Below are 16,802 nucleotides of genomic sequence, written 5' to 3'. Positions count from 1 at the left end.
TCATTTAAAGCCTACTGACTTTAATGAGCCAGGAATGGAAACTGTGCAGTTTTCATCTCGTACCTCCTGCAGGGCTTGCTAACCTAGAACCTGGGGCATAGTAGATGCTATACAAAATGATAATATACATGTGAAAATAAGAGACCAGAGAAACTATAAAAGAGTAGAAAGCCAGATAAAAGAAAAACAAATCCAAATGATAAGCCACAGAAAACTAGAAAATTATTTTTTTCCTGGTAACCAAAACACAAAGGGGAGGCATTATCAATTATACTGTTTATACCATCAGATAAGACTCATTCCAATTCCTGTGAGCTGTTACCTGAATTATAGGTGTAGGGTCCCTGAGGATATAAGCCACCTCATTTATGTAAGACTTGAGGCAAGTTAGTGACAACACTACCAGGAGTAAAACTCATTTACTTCTGTGTTAACTTGATCAAGGGTCTTTATTTATTTTATTTATTTTTTTTTAATTCGTGGTTTTATAAGGAGTCATCATCAGTGGAAGCTTGGGTATGAGAAAAATGCACATCAGGCTGTGCTAGCTGGATCTCTAAGGGACAGCATTTCCCAGCAAGAGAAATTTCCCAGCAAGAGAGCAGGTTAGCCTCATGGGAAAGAAGAGCACTGTAGATTGGCACTTTCATCTGGTATATTCTAGTTTTGACATTTCAGGGCTCCCTTACCCTGAGCATGTTGCTTAACCTTGCCTTGTGGATCACACCCCCTCTCTTATAAGAGAAGTAAGCATAGTTATTTATAAAGAAAGTTTTTGAGAACAATATGTAGAACACTATGTTCAGTGCATATTATTATTATCACAGTGTCTCTTGCCGACATCTTTCCTTTTTCTCTCCATGGTACCAACAATTCCTATAGAAGACAACATGCCATACCCCTTCCATCTATAGGGCTTTGGCAGTCACTATTTTTCTACACGAAAATTGGTTCCCTCCATAGTCACACCATGTCACACTTTTTTTCTTTCTTCCCAACTGGGTACCCCCGACAAGGCCTTCAGAATTCAGCCCAAACTTGAAATCCTTGGTGCTGTCTCCCCTGATGCCTCCAATTAGATTAGCTATCCATACCTCTCCTGTTTGTAACTGTTCATGCATCTGTGTCATTCTTTGATTTCCATCGGTGTTCCCCACTAGCCTATAGTTAAGTTTCATTGTGGCAGAGCTTGAATCCATGGTGCCCATTGTTGTATTATTATATTATTAGCATTTAGCACTGTGCCTGGGGTACAGTAGGGAGTTAAATGTTTATTGAATGAATTCATTAGCTTAAGACTAACATATACAGCAAATCCAGGCACTGCCTACAGAATGTCAAGGCAAAGTCCCAGTTCTCTCAAGGCTTAGGTCATTGGACCATTCTGGGTTTGTTTCCTTCAATGTATAAAAATACAGTTTACAGGTGCATAACCCCACCTTGAGATAATTTTACGAGATCCGTACATGCTTAAATATTATCTAATTTTTAATATATATTCATGTTTAATAAACTGTGATAAAACAAACCTCAAACTGTATGTTATATACCAACAAACACACTGGAAAATGGCAGCCTCTTAATTTGTACTGCTAAGTTACTCCGTTCGTGTGCACAATTTCATTCAGAAAGAAGAATTTCCACTGAAATTTCAGAGTTTTCTGTTTAAAAAGAGAAATTCGCAATTACTTATCTTGTTTTTTCTATGCCTTGGAAACAAAACAAAACTGAAAATTAATGAGATACTGAAGCTGATATGGGACTTTATATTTCTTTCAAACATCTAACGTATTCACTAAAACAGCTTCTTTGTTGTCATTGATTAATTTTATAACTAGATATCACATAGTTACACTCACAAAAATAAATTTTACTGATTTTAAAAGTCTAGTTTTTGTTGATGCTATATTTGTTGGCATCCTGAATAAAATTTCTATTGGAGGAAAGGATTTCACTATTACAAATTATTTTAAAACGTACATTCTGGAAAATGTCAACAACCCCTTTAAATTCTAATAGTCTCTGATTCTTTAACAATAAATTATCTTCAACTTCGTGTCATATTCTGTCAACACTTGAGTTGAGAATGATAGGGAAATTAACACAAACAACTGCCTAATGCCAACAAGTGCTATGGAAAGCAGGACTGGTTGAGCAGGAGCAGAAGTGGTTCTACCTGATGCCCATATGCCTAGGGTGTAGTGGCACTTACCAGTCTATACATCTCATACTTCTGAATTGAAACTGACCCGTCCCTTGGATTATTATAAGTTATGCAGTTTTACTCTTGTTCCATGGATTGAGAGCTAAATGTTGGTCAAACTCTTTGTTATAGAGCACACTAATATTAAATGCCTTATTAATTCCATTTTTAAATCCTAGCATAGTGTAGGTGCTTAAAGTATATTCCCCATGTATTAAATATGCAACTTAAAATCCCTCTTTTATCCCTTGATATCATTCATAAGCAAATACTATTGTGTGCTAACAAGCTTCTTTAATTGGAGGACCAAAGGCGCGTTTCTCTTCATCCCTGGCTTGAAATGTTCCCAGACACTTCTTTCATGATTAGCAGCTTTTGTTTTATCACCATGGGTAACTGGAGTTTTCAGTAGAGAATTAAGAGCACTGGCTTTGGAGTCAGAGAAATCTTGCTTTGAATCTTAGCTCTGACATTTAAAATACGAATGAACTTGGGGGTTACTTAACCTCTGTGAAATTCATTTTCCTCACTTGTAAAATGGGATCATTAAATCATCTACTTAATAGAGCTGTTTTGAGTATGAAATAAAATAACACACACAGTTTCTGGGACATAATGGAGGTGGGCTTTGGCTATGTTTTATAACCCTGGTATCATATTGTTATATGATATCGTCATTAGAGGCAGTCAATGGCTTAAAAGCATCTCCTGGATGCGTCCATTTCCTTGCATGTGAAAACCACTTTCTTCTCACATGGAAGAGTTGTCTGCCAGCAATAAGAGAGAGCATGCCCCAGTGCACAGGTACTTTTCCAGCCTCTACTAGGGCACATTTACTAATGTTCCATTGGCCAGAGCAGGTCACATGGCAGAGCCCAGAGACAAAAAGAAGAACTAATGGGCTCCCTTTCTTCATGAAGAAGGCTGCAGAATATCATGGCCTTTCTACTCCCTCTCTGTCTCCTTCCCAGTCCAAGTCTACCACAAATACTAAGCAATAAATAGATTCCCATGATCTTGTGAAAAAAGCAATCTTCTTTCTTTTGACAATAAAGCTATGCTTAAATAAGCACTTAGTTTTTTCCAAGCCCTGAGAGGCAGCTTAAATAGATATTCTTATTTTCAATCACAGGTGAAAATGGCTGATATCCAGAGAGTATCTATGCAATGCCTGAGGGTACATAATGAATCAGCTTGGACTAGATTTTGCAGTATCAGTACTGAAGTAATAGTTCTTCCCAGTATCCTGGACTTGGCTTTTAAAAATTATTCCCTTGTAAAATTTGTAACAATTTAGTACCATTACTTTTTTTTTTCATTTGTTTCCCAGTGAGCTTGATCCTTTTGCTTAATTCTGCAGACATAAGAATAACCCATTTACAAAACAGAAGACATCCTTTTCTTACAGCTTTGAAATCTAATTCTAGCCTCTGTTGTTATCTTTGTCTTTTTGAAACCATCGTAACCTCATCCTTTTCAATGAGCTGTGTTGTGAGAGGGTAGACCGCTTATGGAATGGTTGAATAAGTTCTCATAGTTACTAGTACGTGTGTGCTTTTCAGTTCCACTGCCTAACTTGCTGCCACCGTTGCCCTAGACTAGAAATCAGGATAAACCATAGCCCTGAAGGCCTGATAAAATGCATGCCCACTTACAAGGTCACATAACCTCCAAATCAAGGTTCTATGCTAGAGCTCCATAACCATGACCCACAGTGGTTCCATAATTGTGTTTGGAAACAGTGCAGTTTAAACTAAAATTCAAGATACTTTCATTCTTGCCCTTCCACCCTTGTTATGTATTTATTTTTTTGGTTGACAAGATTAATAACAGTGTTTATTTTGCATTTATAACTCAAACATACTTCGTTCAAATATCACAAAAGACTGGGCATATAATACAATACTATTATAAATCTGTATGTAATTCTAGATGAGAAAACTTAAGTTCTGAAAGTTAGGTTAGGGATGCCTGGCTGGCTCAGTTGGAAGAGCATGCCACTGTTGATCTCAGGTTTGTGAGTTCGAGCCCCACGTTGGGTGTAGAGATAACTTAAATAAATAAAACTCAAAAAATACAAATAAAAATAAAAGCGAGGTTGCTTCCCTAAGGCCATGTAGCCAGAAAAGAGTGGAGCCCAAAGTGAACATGCACCCCATCTGCCGACCCTCATTTTTCTGACTCAGTGCATATGCTTTCTTCATTTTCATATTGCCTCAGTTTACCTTCGCAAAGTGATGGAGAACTTGCTGCCTTCATTCCGATCTCCAGTATTATTTATTTTGGATTTAATTATATATTGAATCACACTATTATTTAACTGTTTTTCTTAATAGTATGGTAAACTTTTTAAGATACTTTTCCCCTGGGGCATCTGGGTGGCTCAGTCGGCTGAGCGTCCAACTTCAGCTCAGGTCACGATCTCACAGTTCGTGGGTTCGAGCCCCGCGTCGGGCTCTGTGCTGACAGCTTGGAGCCTGGAGCCTGCTTCGGATTCTCTCTCTCTCTCTCTCTCTCTCTCTCTCTCTCTCTCTCTCTCTCTGTCTCTCTCTCTCTCTCTCTGTCTCTCTCGGTGCCTCCCCTGCTGCGCTCTCTCTCTCTCAAAAATAAATAAATAAACAAACATTTTTAAAAAGGATACTTCTCCCCTCTTGGATTGTCCCACATCACCCTCCATCCTGTTGAGAACCTAGGAGGCCGGCAGCAATGCTTATACAACCAACTTGTCTCTAAGAATGACCAAAGGTGAGATTGGCAGGCTGCCATTGGAAAGTGATTGGTGTTTCACTGCCCCAGGTAGTTGCCTCTTTAATGGAAGCAGCTGTCGATACCAGGCTGCTCACAGAAACCCTCAGGTTTGTTTTCCTCCTTCTGTTTGGGCTTCCCTAAAGTACATATGCTCACATCCTGCATTCATCCACAATTATTTGGCCCACATGGTAAGTTTAAAATAGCTTAATCTGCACCATAGTAAGACATTTGAGGCATGCTACAGGGGCCCTTCAACAAGTAGAAGGTCTGTGAAGGTCAGTCTGTCCTCAGGCTACAGTGAATGTGTAGGTAGTCTCTCATAGCTGCAGGGAAGAATCCATTGGTCATCGGATGCCATCCCTTCCCTCAGCCACTGTCCCAGCCCCTCACTCCTGGACTCCCCTCCTCAATGTTGGGGCCACATGCTTCTCCTTAGCTCAGCACCTCAATCTTATGTTCTATTTTGAGATCAGTTAGTCTTTGATTTTGTTAAGACTTGTGACATGTAAGAGGCTTCACTCTCCTGGGTTTGCAAATCTCCATTGTTTTTCACTAAAACTTATTTTCTCATGATGAAGAAATGTCAGCACTTCACCGTTCTCATCTCACCCTCACCGTTTCCTCTCAAGTACCCCTGATGCCACTGTAGTAGCGGGGTCCTTGCAGGTGTCCTCTCTTTTATTTGTATTTGTTCACCGGCACTTTGCCTGGTGCTGGGCATGCTACAGAGAGCAAAAGCAGGCACCATTCCTGTGTTCACAGTTGGTACGGGCTGATAGGAAAGAGAGGCCTTAATCAAATGATAGGACGGGTAAGTGTAGATTGCAATTCTGGTAGGTGCTACAAAGGAAGACACATGTGATGATCCATGAGGCTAGAACCAAGTCAGACAGATCAGAAACCTTTGCTGGTGAAGGGACTCTGGAACTGAGACCTGAAGGCAGAGGAGAGCTTACAATCCATGAAGAGCGTCGAGTAGAAGAGCAATTATGACACATCTCCACACCAGTACCAACAATATGGTGCCTGTGTGAAGTGTAGGAGGTGGATAAGATACAGCAGGGGGGACTTGAGAGAAATAGGGAAGACATCCTGAGGAGGGCCCTTTAAGTTCGATTAGGAATAATGAGTAAAAGCTGTGTCCAGAGGAGGACGGGGAAAGAAGACATCACATGGAAAACCGCAGAAGGGCCCGACAATGTAGAGACTGAAGTGAGGCCAAGCAGCCCAAGCTGCAAGGGGACAGACAGGGACACAGCACGGGCGGCCTTTAGGTAAAGGTGATGTTACAACGTACCCTCAGAGATAATTGTTACTAATGCACATCTCACATAACTCTCCTGGGATGGAATTTTGCCTCGCCAATCTCAGAAATAAATCCAACTGATGTGTACATATCAAAATAAAATTATGGGAGAGCACATGCACCCCCCACTGATAGTGCCAGGGCCTCCAAAAGTGGCCAAGTTGATGGACTCCAAAGTGAAACTAAGAATGAATGAAACCCGAACATCAGGAAACTTAGTCTGTAGGAGAGTTACCTCTTTTCACATCCATGGCACTGCCACGTTCCCCCTTTCTTTTTATGTTTAGTTTCCAGAAGGTGAGATGAGTTCCCCTGTTTTGTGAACTTCTTCAGATCTAGGGAACTTACCCAGCTGACTTTCATCATCTTCAGTCAGTTACTTCAATAAAAGTAGGCTTCAAAGAAAATGAACCTAACAAATTTTAAATGTCAGAGCTTGTATTTTTTTTTTCTTTCCCCAATCTTTCCTACTGATCAGATATGATCAGTGATAGGTAGTCAGTGGACATAGTTCCCAGAAGCCGAGAGTGAATTTTATTTCAATAGTCTGTCTACCTTGATCTTTTCCAGGTGAAAGGATGAGCTTTTTCTTTCTAGCTGGTTGCATACTATGCCTGTTTGCTGTACAAACAGAAGAGCCTCTAGGATTGCCAATCTGATGTCTTGTGATTTTTTTCTTTGTAGTCAGTATGCTTGTTTACCACCACAGAAGAATAAAACTTAAGAAAGAATTTATTGTGTAGTTGATATAGATGGTGATGAAAAACAGAATCCTACTAAACACAGTGGCTGTTCATGACATAATATTTATTATTCTAATACAGGATGAAGAGGAAGAAATCAAACAAGAAATTAACATGTTGAAGAAGTATTCTCATCACCGGAATATTGCTACATACTATGGTGCTTTTATCAAAAAGAACCCACCAGGCATGGATGACCAACTTTGGGTATGTAGTGCTACCCAAATTTACTTTACTTACAGGAAGAACAACCAGGGCTGAATGGTTCATTTCTCTGTCCTCATGACTAAATTGGATTAAGTAACTCCTTCTTTGAAACTCTTGGCCCCATAATTTCCATAACATTGTGTTTTCAAGGTTCTTTCCCATTTCCCTAAATACCTTCCATTGTTTAAGTACCTTTATCTTCTACCCCTTAATGTGGGCCATCCCTAAAGCCAGTTGTTAAGGTCTCTGGTTTTTCCACTAGTGACCACATTTATTGAGTTAGGCATCACACTATTTGCTTTTTATGTATGTCATTTATTCCAGCTCTTTGAGATGGACATTATTATGGTCTCATTTTTTTTAGTCTCATTTCTTTTTTTCTAATTAATTAATTCATATTTTAATTTATATCCAAGTTAGTTAGCATGTAGAGCAACAATGATTTCAGGAGTAGATTCCTTAATGCCCCTTACCCATTTAGCCCATCCCCCACCCAAAAACCCTCCAGCAACCCTCAGTTCTCTTTATTTAAGAGTCTCTTATGTTTTGTCCCCCTCCCTGTTTTTATATTATTTTTGTTTCCCTTCTCTTATGTTCATCTGTTCTGTGTCTTAAAGTGCTCATATGAGTGAAGTCATATGATATTTGTCTTTCTCTGACTAATTTCACTTAGCCTAATACCCTCTAGTTCCATTCCATCTTGTTGCAAGTGGCAAGATTTCATTCATTTTGATTGGCAAGTAATACTCCATTGCATATATATATATACCACGTCTTCTTTATCCATTCGTCCATCGATGGACATTTGGGCTCTTTCCATACTTTGGCTATTGTCAATAGTGCTGCTATAAACATTGGGGTGCATGTGCCCCTTTGAAACAGCACACCTGTATCCCTTGGATAAATACCTAGTAGTGCAATTGCTGAGTCATAGTGTAGTTCTATTTTTAATTTTTTGAGGAAACTCCATACTGTTTTCCAGAGTTTGCCTCATTTCTCCTCATTTCTTAGATGACAGAACTTAGGTTTACAAAGAGGGTAAGTAAATTGCCCCAAGGTCTATGTAGCTAGAAATGGTGGAACAATAATCTAACCAAGTTCTATGGGTCTTTTCCTCATCTCTGGCTAATGTGTGGATGACTGAAATTTAAATTCCAGTTCTGTGAATGAAATACCTAAAACAGTATCTGATACCATATAAGTACTCTCATGGTTGCTTTCTTTTCTAGTTAGCTATGTGCCCCAGTCCTGTATCTTTGACAGTTTGTGAGACAGTTGTCCCACTGAAGGAAGGTAAATTCAGTATATCTGCTACCAAAACCACTATTCCTATCCCTGCTCTGCTTAGATTGCTCTTCCTCTCACCTTCGTGGTTTCTGTCCATGAAACTTTTATTCATTCTTGTCTCTCAGGCTGGCTTATAATGCTGTCTTGGTTTAATCTTCCTTTGCTAACTTCATGTGGGCCCGTTCAGTGGAAGCCTAGATTTTGCAGTAGACTTCTACTTGACCTACCTCTCTCTCTCTTTCTTGAATCTCTGTTCATTCCATATGTTGCTGTTTGGATTAATTACTCTAAAAATACCCTTTTAACCACTTACCATCTTACTCATTTTCTAGAGCTCTTACTATGTGTCTGATACACAAAATTCTTTAATTAGACAGAATTTACTATATGCCAAATTATATACTAAATTGTGTGAATCCAGCAACTACTATTTCATGGACAGCTAATCAAAGAATCTCAGTTTACTCTCTTAATGCAAAGACATCTGTCTGTAGTCCAGTTGAGAAGATAAAACATACACAGTGAACAGAATTGGTGACCAAAAAGAATATTATAATGTTAGCTCAGAAAAATAACAAGATTTTCATGTATTTTGATAACTGAATACTATAATCTTTGGAAGTGAAAAGGGGTACTGTATATTTTCCCCCATAAGCCCATCTTTAAATTTAAAATAAAAAAGGTATTTTGGGGTAAATAAACCCACTTTGTATGATCACATTGATTTTATATATTTTTATGTGATTTCTGAAAAAGTTATAGTAATATTTTAATTGTGGCCTCTTAAATGTATAGTAGATATAAATGTGAAAACTAAAAATGTAAAAATAGTAAGAGAAAAAAGCTATAACTGTATAATACTAAAAAAGATAAACGAGGCCATATATGCAAGGGCATAACCACATAACAGAATTTTGATGGACTTGCCTGTATACATTTTTTTTTAAGATTCTCATTACAAAAAAACATAAAAAACAAGGTAAAAATGCAAGTAACTAATTTGGGAAAAATATTTTATATATGATGAGAAAGAATTTAGTAGCCTTTAGAGAGGAAGAGTTTTTAGAAATAATAATAGAAATAATATGGTATAATAGAAATAATATGGAACTAAAAGAAGGATTGAGTTAAGAATGAGGCAGCAATTAGCAAAGTAAGAATTATCAATTACCTGTAAAGAGGTTCGTAAAATATAATCATACCAACAATATAAATGCAAAACAGAACAAGAATTAGATACCATTTTTTAAACTTATAGATTGGCAAAGATTTTTTTTAAATGATATGCCCAGAATGGACACTCATACCCCCTGCTTATGGAAATGAAGATTGGAGGCTGGTACTCTATCTTTACTCAAGGGCATTTGGGATACATACAGATAAGCATTCACACACACGCGCGCGCGCGCACACACACACACACACACACACACACACACACAGATATACAGGAAGGTATCCTAAATAAATATTTGGGTAACTGTATAAAGATGTATGTAGAAGGTAACCAATAGGGAAATCCTTAAGTAAATCCATTAAAGGACAGTGTGAAAGGACACATCAGCCAGTTAAAATGATGTAGATTTATATTTATAGTGCAAAAACATTAACTTATATAATGGGATTTTTTTAAAGCCTTTTAAAAATACTATGATTAGATAAAATACATTTTCATTTTTGGGAAATAAAAAAGGAAGAAAAAGGAAATAAAAGAAAAAATGTATCTACTGTCTATTTAAATGATGGGGATGTCTAGGATACCAATGGTGTCGAAGATATTTGTATCTGGGTAGTAATTTCACTAATTTAATTTTTAAAACATTTTTTTTCTTTCTTATGTCTGCTTCTTTTTTCTTCCAAACTTTCTCTTACGTTGAACATCAGAGCCACTTCTGTTTCTTCTTTTTTTAATTGCTCCCCATTGGGCTGTCTTTGCTCCTCAAAGACAGTCAGCAATCTGAGGCAAGGACTGTGTTTGCATCTCTGTGGCCTCAGTGCCAGGAAGGTGCTGAGCATACGAGGCTGATAGAATAGTTGGACTGTAAATGAAAATGATTATTATTTCTACAGACCTGGTTGCTAATAATGTCGGTACAAAGCAGATGGCTGCAGGTACTTTGAGAGTTCATTTTATTTGTGGACTAAAAGTTCGACAGGAAGTGATAAGATGATTCCAGTAGGAATATCTCTGTGTTCCTAAAGGACTTCTACGTCATCAAGAATCTAGCTTTTTAGCAATGATCCCATATTGCCATAAGCTTCAGCAGATAACAAGTGGAGAATGATAGCTGTTTTAATGCTGTCTGCAGAGAGTTTTTTTGTTTGGTCAGGGCCCTGGTTCCAAATTAAACGAAAGCATTAATGTAGCTTTGGAACCACCACCTTCAGGAATCACTTGCAATAGTACAAGCTGAGTCACACCCAACTATTTATCACTTCTTTTGTGAGATGGGCCAGATAGGAGAGTTGGTTTTCTTGTGAGAGTGAGTTGTTAAAATCTGGATGTTTATTTAGAAATTGGTTGAAAGAAAGAGAAGAGTGGTCAAGCAGGGATTCACTTATTTTTACCCTTTTCCTAATGCTGCAGTTTTTTAAGTTGGAAACAAAATTAGTCGTCTTTTATTTTGCTGGATCCCCAGGAAGTTAATTGACTTTCCCAGGGCCTCAAAGCTCATTAATGGATGAATGCAAAGTCAGAATGCAGGCATCCTGAAATGTGACAATTTAGCTTGGCCTGAAGTTCTGTGAAAGGCACTGGAAGTTTGTTGTTATTGTTTTTAAATAAGCAGACCTGCAGTCCATTTTCCAATAGGCACTGGGAGAAAGCAGCAAGCCCGTTTGCATCTGCATGGCGTTGAACAGGAGATTTCGTATTCTTGGGAATCAGTTGCTGCCTGCCAGTTCTCACCCTGGCCAGCTGCTCCTCCCACGAAGACAGCTGTGGTTGCTGGGAATCAAGAGTCTGCAAGTGTATATATTCATTTATTCAGTCACCTTTCATTTGTTCATCCTACAAATATATATCAAGCACTTGCTAGACAAAAGGGACTCTTGTAGACACTTAGAATATATCCGTGAACAAAACTAAAGAAAGCCCCTACTTACATGTAGCTTACACTCCTGCTACAGACCATAGAAAATAAATATAATTAGTAAGAAAAGTGTAGAGAGTGCTGGAAGCTGACAGGAGCCTAGTAGAGCAGGGAAAGGTTGATGGGGTTGCATCCAGAGGAAGTCCCATTGTAGAGGACTCAAGGAGGCGTGTTCCAAGCCTGGTGGTTTCCAAGAATAACAATGGGAGCAGTGTGATCAGAAACCTGGGAGATGAGACCTGGAGCCACATCATGCAGGGCCTTACTGACCATTGGAAAGATGTCAGCTTTTACTCTGAGTGAGGTGGGGGGGCCACTGGAGGGTTTTGAAAGTAGAGGAGGGATGGAATATGAGCCACGTAGTTAAGGGGTCTCTCCCATTTCTGGGTTGAGACTAGACCAGATGGAGGCCAGAGTAGAATCAGGGAGGCCAATTAGGAGACTGTTTTAGCAAGCGAATCCCCTTCCTGAGGTTGGCAAAGGGAGATCTGCAAATAGTGGTCTCTCCCAAACCCAGGCCCCAAGGGAGGGCCAGGCCTTCACATTCCATTTGACCACCTGCAATTAAGTAGGACCCACATTCTGCTTGGAAGACAGAGGGCCTAGCAGGGACCATCCCCACTAGTAATCATCCATTAGCTTCTGTGTTACCGGGGAAAAAAATACCAAGCCATGAAATGCTTTCGAGGATGAGGGCATCTTCTTTTTCTAGTTGTGCTCTTTCTATTTGGTAACAAACTCAGGGGGAACTTGGAAAAGTAAAGGCAGAATAGAAACATAATGGGAAATTAATACCAGAGTACAATGTTGGTGGGAACTTGGTTATAGAATATGATTGTGTATCATTATTCCAAGGGCTCCGACTCACTAAATTTGAGCCATTCTGTGTTAATAATAACAGTGGCAGATAATATTTATTGCTTGCTTCTCATATGCCAAATGTTATGGCTTTGGGTTTTTTGTTGTTGTTTTTTTTTTTTTTTTTTTTTTTTTGCATTATCATATTATTTCATTAGATCTTTACAACTACTCTATACATTAGATCTATCATTATCCCCACTTTACCGATAAGGAAATTTGGCTCAGAGAAGTTAAGAAATTTACCCCAGGTCTTACAGCTGGTGAGTGATAGAGCCAGTGTGCTAGCTAACCCCAAGCTCTCTTATGCTAGAATCAAGCCCTTGAGTTTTACATTCTTTTTTTTTTAAGTTGTAAAAAATAATTCTGATATCAAAAGTTGGTGTTCCAAATAGGATTGATGCTTTGGGTTTAATTCATTTTGACTTCATCTTTAACCTCCATTCCTCAGTTCCCCAATTTTCAAAGAGGGTAGCAGGACCAGTTAGCTACTAATAAGACTGATGTGGAAGTCTAAGAAGTATGCCTTGAGGAGTACCTTAAGACTTTTGGGAATGTTTTAGCAAACAATTGCAAAGATCACAGACAGTTGACTCTTTGGACTAATGGCATTCTGTTAAGATTACATTTATATAAAAATGTTATTGTGAATTATGTAGAGACGTAATGTGTAGCAACCAAAGCAGCACTTTTTTTTTAGAGAGAGAGAGCACAAGTGTGAGTGGGGAGGGACAGCAAGTGAGAATCCCAAGCAGGCTTCATGCTGTCAGCACAGAGCCCAACTTAGGGCTCGAACTCATGAACCATGAGATCATGACCTGAGCCGAAATCAAGAGTCAGATGCTGAACTGACTGAGCCAATCAAGCTTCCAAAGCAGCACTTTCTAACACACATTCCCAGTATCCAGACTACAGGAAATATTCCCCAGTTATGTCTTTTGTTGTGGCTAGAGGTTTTGCACATATCCTACCAGCCAACACATGTGCTGTTTTAGGTGTCTGATTGAATTATAATCTGTGCGAATTCTATCAGTCTTGTTGTAGAGATAAACTCTTGTTTAGTACCAGCTCTTTGAGGAAATACAGCTACTTCTGATAATGGCTAAGTAATTCTCCTTTATCAACCGCTCAGGGCCTGAACCGGAAATCAAAAAAGGGAGCTCTTTCAATAAAGATTCTGATCTCTTGGAAACAAGCAAGCTCTGTCACACAGCACGGCCGTCTCATTCCACCTCATCTCAGTGATGAGAAGCTCTCCATTTTGCTGCACAGCATTCGGGCACTGGGACTGAGGGACAAGTACCATCTATTAAGGGTACTAATACTCTAACCTTAGAAGGCAAAATCATACATATTTTGCTGTCTTCTTATACTACCACAATCCCAGGACTAGAATATCTTATAAACAATGATAAATTTCTTTTTTTTTTAAATAATATTGATTTTTTAGTAGAGGGAGAGAGAGAGAGAGAGAGAAAGGGAGGAGCAGAGAGAAAGGGAGACAGAGTACCCTAGCAGGCTCTGTACTGTCAGCACGCTCAGGGCTCAAACTCGGGGCTGGAATTCCCCAACGGTGAGATCATGACCTGAGCTGAAGACAGACTCTTAACTGACTGAGCCACCCAGGCACCCCAAAAGCAATAATATCCGATTAGTTTCCAAAATGTAAGGTGGTCAAGTAAGACAGCAGATTACTGTACTGAAATGTCTCAGTAAGCCATTCATTAGATTGCAACAGTGTAGCCTTGCAGAGCTAAGAGTTCAGAAACTATGTATGCATTGAGGGGACAAGCATTGCCACCGTTGGCTAAAACCTGATCTGGAATCCAGAGACCTGGGTTCTAGTATTGGCAGAGGCAGCATCTCTGACATCTGGTTTCTTCCATATAAAAATGGTAACTTTAGAGTAATAGGCCTGGGTTTTCAAACTGGCAGCCCAGAGGCTAAGTACTGTCTGGGTGAATGTATTTAGTTTTAGTCACATAAGATGGCGGTGTTTTAGTTATGGCAACATTAGAAAAAATCAATTTCTTGCAAAAGTCTGGATTCTTTAAAAAGTTTTGAAAACTAGGATGATTTGAAAATGTTGGGCCTGAAACCCCCAATAGCAGCAGTGTGTTATAACTGGGGAGCACACACCTGCTCCAATTTGTACCAGAAATTCCACCACTCCCAGGTGACTTCCATACATGGAAGTCATAAACTTCACATATTGATGTTAATTGTCTAGCTCCTGCATAAGATCATCTGCAAATAAGATACTGAGATGAACCAATGAGAGATCCTTTCTAGAATGTGCAGTGATGTTGGCCACAACCTCCAGACCTAGGTCTGCTAGAGTTTACATTTGCTGTAGCATCTTGCCTGGCAAAAAAGATCATGCCCATTGACATTTTTGGTTGTTTTAAGATATAAATATGAAATGCTGCAGATAACATTATTAAAAATTCAGCCACCTGTAGCTGAGTCCTTTGAATAATTAATATTTCTCCTTTTTGAGTTCTATGCATCAGAAATGAGGCTTTATTTTTCTTTTCTTTCCTTTTTTTTTTTTTTGATTGTTTTAATCAGTATTTGTCACTTGTATAACTAAAGAACTCCTTTCTTCATATATATAGAGCCTAGGTCATTTGTCTGGAGAAGTAATTGAATCTTATTATTTGTGAGTAGAAAGTTTTGAAAGGCTAACTTTGGTAATTCTAGAAGGAGTGCCTGAAATATTAGGAGGAATGATTGTAAACAGACTTCCAGTCTCAGAGCTGTCCTATTGCACGACCTATAGAGATAGGTTACTTAGTTACAAATACAGAGTTAAAGTCATACCTAATTTGATACTTTGCAACATGGCCTGAGATCAGCTGTAAAAGAGCCATTTTTATGAACCGATGGGTGATTCTGTGACAAGAATGTACAAATGATTTCTTCGTTTATCCCAATGAATTTCATTTGAAATGTGCTTAAACTTCTTTTCACCTGAGCAGAAGGAAGACTTATGTGTCCCCAGAGTTATTCTGCCACTGGTCTAAACAAACCTTCTGGTTCCTTTTCTAGATAAATTCTGAACCAAAGTCTGTGTCTCATTAACCTAAATGCTTCTCAAAATCCTCAACTATCAAGCTGCTTAATCATAAATCTTCTGAGGCTAGTATTTTCTCTTCTTTTCCTGTTTTTACTTGTCCGAAAGCTTGCTTTCCCACCCCCTCCCCAAATTCTTCTATTTGGCTGTAACATTCTGACCAGCAGCATTGAGCATTTCTTAACAGCCTTAATAAGGTTAGTCTCTGTGAGCAGGATGGACACGTAATGGTTTACTCCTAACAGGAAAAATTCCCCAGCTGAGCTTGCATACATACTGAGAAACTTGAGCACCAGAAACCAAATACAAGATGCAACTAACTTTGCTTATTCCCTGAATGCTTCTATGCCAACTCTGAGGCTCTCTCTCCCTAGACATGGTGACCGTTGAGCCCTTGTAGTGGGCCTGTCCTTTACACAGGCTTCTTGTCGCTAAAAGTACCAGTTGGCTCCATATATCCAAACTCCCATTGTCGTTCTCAAGATATAAAGTCGTTCATTATCCAGAAACTATATTGACAAAGTTTGGGAGACTTCACGTCCTTGGGACTCATTTTTTTGTCTTTGCAAAACTTAGAATTTGTAATTCAAGCACTTGTTGTGAAGTCTAAAAAATATAATGTAGAAGTTAAAGGAATTTTACTTTTCAACTACATGCTAGCTTAAAAATGAATGCATTTCCAAATTTGAAATTCCCACCAGTTTTACTTTACTTTTCCATAAGTTGGCTTAGATGGTAAACACGTTCATATGTACACCTGCCAATTTCTGTACTTACATGCACATGTATCTTATATTGTGGGACTTTAAACTACCTCTGACAAGTGAGACAGCATTCTATAACAAAGTACTGGTTTTGTTTACACCTTCATAAATCATGCAGATGAGATCTGTGGCTATTCCCAGCCACACATGATAAGAATATCCTGTGCCTTTCTGATGTTTCTGGACCTTCAAGGTCAAGATGCTTATCCTCTGCAGAGCTGTGAATTCTTGGGTGTTTATCTTTCCTACCCATTTCTTAGAATGCCCCTTCAGTTGCTCAGTACAAACTTCTCTCATTTCAATTCTTTTTTTTTTTTAAGTTTATTTATTTATTTTGAGAGAGAGAGAGAGAGAGAGAGAGAGAGAGAGGCAGAATCCCAAGCAGAGCCTGGTGCGGGTCTTGAACTCATGAACTATGAGATCCTGACCTGAGCCAAAATCAAGAGTCAGTCACTTAACTGGCTGAGCCACCCTGGTGCCCCAGAGCTTCTCTCATTTTAGACAGACCTTAAGCA

At 38.9% G+C, this 16,802-nt stretch overlaps 1 protein-coding gene across 4 annotated transcripts in view; it reads left to right on the top strand.

The window, feature by feature from the left end:
* Positions 1–16,802, top strand: part of TNIK (TRAF2 and NCK interacting kinase) — a 396,007-nt gene that overhangs the window by 240,699 nt on the left and 138,506 nt on the right. For all 4 annotated transcript variants that reach the window (XM_030330590.1, XM_030330591.1, XM_030330587.1 and 1 more), the window contains exon 4: positions 7,085–7,210. In XM_030330590.1, coding sequence (XP_030186450.1) covers positions 7,085–7,210 — 126 coding nt within the window. The remainder of the gene's footprint in view (positions 1–7,084; positions 7,211–16,802) is intronic.

Source organism: Lynx canadensis, chromosome C2 (assembly GCF_007474595.2).
Source record: "Lynx canadensis isolate LIC74 chromosome C2, mLynCan4.pri.v2, whole genome shotgun sequence".
Classification (NCBI taxonomy): Eukaryota; Metazoa; Chordata; class Mammalia; order Carnivora; family Felidae; genus Lynx; species Lynx canadensis.
This window is presented reverse-complemented; position numbering and strand designations above follow the sequence as displayed.